Source organism: Vitis vinifera, chromosome 15 (genome assembly GCF_030704535.1).
Source record: "Vitis vinifera cultivar Pinot Noir 40024 chromosome 15, ASM3070453v1".
NCBI classification, from domain to species: Eukaryota; Viridiplantae; Streptophyta; class Magnoliopsida; order Vitales; family Vitaceae; genus Vitis; species Vitis vinifera.
This window is the reverse complement of record NC_081819.1, coordinates 14,109,451-14,115,484: the sequence shown is the minus strand read 5'-3', so window position 1 is coordinate 14,115,484 and position 6,034 is coordinate 14,109,451. Positions and strand designations below refer to the sequence as shown.

Genomic DNA, 6,034 nt, shown 5'->3' with positions numbered 1-6,034 from the left:
AAGGATATGAACAATCACTCATCACCTAAAATTAGGAGAAAACATTCTTAGAGCATGCACAACAAGTTTTCTTTGGACAATGAGGTTACGGTCAAGATGGTCAAGTGGGGTAGTGGAAATTTCAATGAGGGGAGGAGGATTCATATTCTTTGGGCACTATAATGACAATCAAAATACTCAAAACAATGACAACATTCTCAAATGGCCAAATAACAACACAACTCAATCAAAAGAAAGACATCAATTACAATGCCCTATTGACTCAAATAATGGTAGTAAAGTAACTTGTCAAATCTATAGAAAACCAAATCATCTTGCTATTGACTATTGGTATAGATTTGATTATTCCTACTAATATATAGATTGTTTTAGAGTTTGTCTAAATTGAAGGTATTTCAGGTTATTTTTGTTAGTTTACGACACAGACAAACAGTAGTCACCTGAGACAGCTTGAAGAAGAATGGACAAATATAAGTTTGAAGAAGAATAATCTAACATTCATCCACAAGGCTTATAGCAAACATTTCATCCTTAGCAAGACAAATAACAAATCAATCATCCTAGCTAGCTCAGAGATGATTGATGCTTTTGCATTTACAAGGCCTATAAGTACTAATTGCTTGAGGATTTTATGTGCATAACAAGTCCATCTGTACAAGGAATAAGTTCACATATATATATGAATGATTGATCATCTCCAACTTGATACATAATATATCACACTTTCCTCATAAGGAGGCTAGCTCCATTTTCTGGTTCAATAACTAACCTAAACATGGGGGAGTGTTGATATGCTGGTGAGAGCGAGAAGCAAAACTTTGATAGAATGAGGGACAAAACCACCTTCAGTTCTACCATGGCAAAGTGCTGGCCAACACAGATGCGCATCCCCATTCCAAATGGCATATAAGCCTGAGGAATTTTACATGCCCCTTGGATTCCATTGGCAAACCTTTCTGGATTGAACAGGTTCACATCAGCCCCCCATACATCAGGATTCTGGTGCAGTGTCGGAACTGGAATCCAAATTATTGTATTTTTTGGAACTAAAAGGTCTTTGAACTTCACATCTTCAAAGGCTTCTCTTGCCACAAATGATGACACCGGATAAAGTCGCAATGTCTCCTGAATCACCATAGTTAACTGCAATCAAAATAAGGTTACCATTAGGGCTTTATAGTTCATCTTTCTGTATCTGTGCGGCCATTCCCAGATAGAAACCATCACGTTATCTATATATATGTAAGAGTTGTTGAATCACATACTATTTTCATGTTTCGAAGCATCTCAGCATCAGGGAGGGCGGTGCCATCCTTACAAATTTCAAGCACCTCAGCACGAGCGCGTGCTTGCCAATCTGGATTTGCAGCTAGTAATATTAAGGCCCATGTAGCGGTCGTGGCAGTGGTCTCGTGGCCAGCAAAGTATATGTTCTTGCAATTGTCTACTATGAACTTGTCCGAACTCATATTCACAAAGGGTCTATCATACTCAGCATAAGCATTCTTGGTAGCCTCAAGTATCATTTGCAAAAGGTCCTTCTCACCGTGTTGAGCCCCAATTCGTTCTTTTACCACGTTGATTATCATCGTGTCGATCTCTTTCTCCAACCTCCATTTCAGTCTATTACTTTTGCTTGGCAAGTGACTAAAGCATTTCATCATAACATCAATTTTAGCTATTGTCCTTGACAACTTGTTACAAGTATCTATAGAACGGATGAGTGTTGTAAGAATTTAATGAAGCTTACATATAAAGATATATGATCTTACCTAATGCCAAGAACCCCAAAATGGAGGAATCCATCGGACATGACCGTTTGAAGAGTTCGAAGCTTTACGAATATGTCTTTCCCTTGGGAATAACTGCTTCCAAAGCAAGCTCTTGAGATTATATCTGCAGATAAACTTCTCAAGTCCTCATCAACTCTAATATCTGCAAACCCTTCCTCTTTTTCAATTCTACTCTCCCAAGATCTTAGCAATGAGGTGGTAGAATCCACCATTAACTTCACCATTCCCTTTAAGAAGAAGTGTGTAAATGATTTTTCGTGGAAAGATCGATGAACATATAATCCTTCACATTAAACTGTAAGATTCCAATAATCAAATTTCACTGGTGTTCATATAAAACTATCCCCTTGTTCATTTTCAACAATATGCATTAGCTCTATGAAATGCAATGTATTGGCTCTATGAAATGCAATGCATTAGCTCTACTTTGGACTACTTTTGAGGTTACCAAAGTATGAAGAGTTTGAAGAGGTAGCACTTATGGGAGGAGATGGATAAATAAATTTACCTTAACCTTGTCCATGTACAACTCAGGAGCAATGATCTTCTTCTGGTAAGCCCAATTTGCACCACTTGATGTCAGAATGCCACTCCCAAACAGAGCCTTGCGCTCCTTTGCTAAAAAAGAAGGTTTTCCTAGACTCAGAGAAGTGCAGAGGCTTATGTGTTTCACCATCTCTGGATCTGTTATGCATAGTAGCTGTGCATTTCCAGTTGAATATGTGAATGTTGGTCCTGTATATTTATCACCAATGTCACATATCAAAAATTTTGTGAAGCGAGTGAACAACTTACCCAAAGGAAAAATTGGGATGTGCCACATAAAAGGAAAGTTCCTAAGCATTTAAAATAAAGGGTGACTCTTCCATTATGTTTAATTTATTTTAAAAACATAAATAATAAAAAATAATTGTAAAGCCAACAATATCTTAATTTACAAAATAGTGTAACAACAGATGTCATAGGCAAATTCCACAAAAATAAAATATAAAAAAAATACAAAGGTTACACTTCATATTTGTTATGTCGAATGAAAAGGGTGATGTATCTATACAAAAAGGTAAATGTGATTATAATGGTAATAGTAACGAATCTTATAAAATGTGAACCTAAATTTTAAAGTGAATTACCAAATTAAAAAAGATAATATTTGTATAAATTAACAAACATCCATCAATATAAAACGTTCTCTTTAGTATATAATTTATTTCGATAGGTGGATAATGAGAGTTTCACAATTGTACTCTTTCTCTGTCCTTTTATTAGTGGATTTTTTAGTGTTGGTGCATTTTGTGAACATAAAGATCACTTTAATCGATGAACCACATTAAATATTTCATATTTTTTTCTTTATTTTCTATTCATATGTGTGCATGATTTTGTTAATAAGAAAAACCTTATGCGATGATCAATATCTAATACATGGTAATTAAGCAAATATCACTATTAAAACTTAAATTCTATGATGAAGAATGTCTCTTATTAAGAAGCTTTGCATGCAATGATATTTTTAGTTATCATTTAGAGGACACAATATAATGTTAGAATGGGCATAATAATTCATATAATACCCATCTTGAGGGTTTGTTTCCTTTACCATTCTTCTCATTCCTCTATCCCTGCTATGCTTCTTATTTTTTACTAAAAATATCCTCACTTATCTATGATTTAGAACCAAAAAATAAAAACCTATAAAAATTAACAATTTATCAATATACTTTAAAAAAAAAATGTCTTCTATCATTAATCATGAGTCTTATATCTAGTGTGAATGTCAACAACATAGAATTTTCTTATATTTGATTTCACAATATAAAATATAAAATAAAAATAAAAATAAAATCAAATACAATTAAAATTAATTAAAATTTTATATATTTTAAAATTATTTAATATGTATATAATAGAGAAAAATAAATTAAATAAGTTTAAAGAAACATATAAAGATAATTAATTGATTTTGAATTTATTTTTTATTTTCCTTCATGTTTTTTCTTTTTTTTCTATTTTCCTTTTTTTTCTTTCCCTCAATTTTTCAAAGAAACATATTCATAATGAAATCGTAATTTGTCATAAATATTTATATTTTTTTTATGGAAAATAAACTTGCAATTCTATTGTATATATACTTTAGACAATTAAAAAAAAGGAAAAAAATAATAGAAGTCAAATCAAACTTATTAATTTTTTTTATCGAATCGGTGTGGCTGAGATTAAAAAACACAGATTAGAATCCACTGCAAATGTGAGCAGATCGCGGCCGCAATCTCTTGGAGCAGGTGAAAGAACTTAGACTTTAAACAGCAAATGCACACCACCCAATAAAGCCCATAAAACAATACTAAGCCACCCTCTCTTTTTCTTGCTCTACACCAATTATTCATTGAAGAACATCAAAAACCAACATGGAAAGAAACAAATTCTTAGCCATGCAGCTAACATTCACAATCAGAAATGCCAGAGGAAGAAACAGACAAGCACATGTTGACAAAAAAGATAGCACCCCACCTTGGTACATAATTGTTTTTTATTCATTTTTGGAGTAGGATGAATTTTCTCACATACCCAAAAATATATATTTATAATTATTGGGCCATGGAAGTAGAGAGGAGCTAGCTTTGAAAATTATTTTTTAAACCTTTTTTGAATTGGTTGTATCTAGACTCATCAAAAAACTTGTCAAGATCTGTGCTAGGTTCCCACATATTGAGAATAAAAAATAAAAATTAAAAAAAAAAAAAAGGGTTTCTAAAGGTTATGAGCAATCTAATCACAACCTTTTCCACTTGTTCATGTTGATTTTGTAAAGAACTGAATGAAACCCACTTCAGAAATTTCCAAATAATTTATAATTTTTCACAAAATTCAAATAATTAAATTATTTAATCATACTATTTCTTTTACTTTTCAACATAAAAATGGAAACCCATTTCAGATCATTCTTTAAAATTAGTAAAGACCTTGATTTTCTTACACAAAGTCAATGCAATGCCTAAATAATCCATTCAACACATATGACTTAAAATCAAACTAAAAATGACACCACAGTCGACACACTGAAAGATCGAACTGAAAGGAGAATGAAAGAGAGAGACAGAGTACCATATTTAATTCTCCATTGCCGGATATATGGAAAGACAGTGGAAGGCCAGTCATGGGAAAGAGGAAGATGGTGCTCTGTAGCAGTACTTGGAGGTGCCTGGAGTTGGATCTTCTTCATCTCAGCTATATTCCCAATCAGAAGTGAAGGTGAAGGCCCTCTAATCCCTTGCCTTCTAAGCTTTGATTGAAGCCTCCTTGGGTGCAACACCAAAACACCGTACAGATACACAATCAACCCTAGAACACCACCCAACACTACTGACACCACCATCTTTGTAGTTAAACCCAACCCTGCAGCTTCCATTTTTCCTCCTCCCTTCCCTCCCTCTCTCCCTTCTCCTTTCTTTTCTTCTTTCCTTCTTGTAATATTTTTCTGTGAACCCAAACAAACCCCAGAAGGAAGATTTTATAAACCCTTTGAAGGTACAAACACACTACTATTTTATTAATACAAAATAGGCCTCGATGGTACTGATATTAACAGCCGATGATAACTGCAGAACGACTCACTAAATAATTAATATATATCATTTACATGGCCGACGTACGTTATTGGTGAGACAAAGTGATTTCTTTGAATACATACAATGAATACCTCTCATGGTCTCAATGATATCATCTATGATGATGATGGTGATTTGAAGTTGTTTCTTTATGTGATGCATGTCATGGTGATTATGATGTCAACCATGAGGACAGTGATGGGAAATGGTTATCTATATGAGGCATGCCACGTGACGGTGATCTCAATAGTAAACCATACATGTTGAAGATGGTTCCAAAATAAGATTAAAAAATTGGATTGGAGGTGACTTTAGGTTTCTCTTGTTTAGCTTCTTTAGATATGGTCTAGATCTTGTTTTACTTGTATTATTTTATGCTAATGGCATCTTACTAAGTATAATAGAAGTAAAAAATTTTATTTTTATTTTATCTTCTTTTTTTTTTATTATTTACATATTAGTAAACACTAATTAAGCAATTAAAATATAGAACTCCATACCAATTTTGAATAAATCGATAAATAAAGCTTATGCTTTTGGTGATGGTTAGATACCCGTCTATTTGGATATATTTTTAAATTTTATCCTTAAAATCAGTAAAATAGTAATAACTTTTATATAAGATATAAGATGTGT

At 32.8% G+C, this 6,034-nt stretch overlaps 1 protein-coding gene across 1 annotated transcript; it reads right to left on the bottom strand.

Moving 5' to 3' along the window:
• Positions 1–450: 450 nt before the first annotated feature.
• On the bottom strand, positions 451–5,569 carry LOC100265053 (cytochrome P450 714C2). Its single transcript, XM_002269834.5, has 5 exons — positions 4,896–5,569; positions 2,302–2,528; positions 1,773–2,020; positions 1,266–1,647; positions 451–1,143 (listed from the first exon to the last, which is right to left on the bottom strand). Exons 1-5 carry the CDS (start codon positions 5,197–5,199, stop codon positions 718–720), a joined length of 1,587 nt encoding a protein of 528 aa, XP_002269870.2. The 5' UTR covers positions 5,200–5,569; the 3' UTR covers positions 451–717.
• Positions 5,570–6,034: the final 465 nt, after the last annotated feature.

Excerpts from the sequence above, each read along its gene's own strand:
- LOC100265053 (XM_002269834.5), bottom strand. The coding sequence starts at position 5,199 with ATGGAAGCTGCAGGGTTGGGTTTAACTACAAAGATGGTGGTGTCAGTA. Across the intron at positions 1,648-1,772 it reads TTTGGGGTTCTTGGCATTAG|TCACTTGCCAAGCAAAAGTA; the intron begins GTAAGATCATAT and ends GAAATGCTTTAG. Across the intron at positions 1,144-1,265 it reads TGCTTCGAAACATGAAAATA|TTAACTATGGTGATTCAGGA; the intron begins GTATGTGATTCA and ends TTTTGATTGCAG.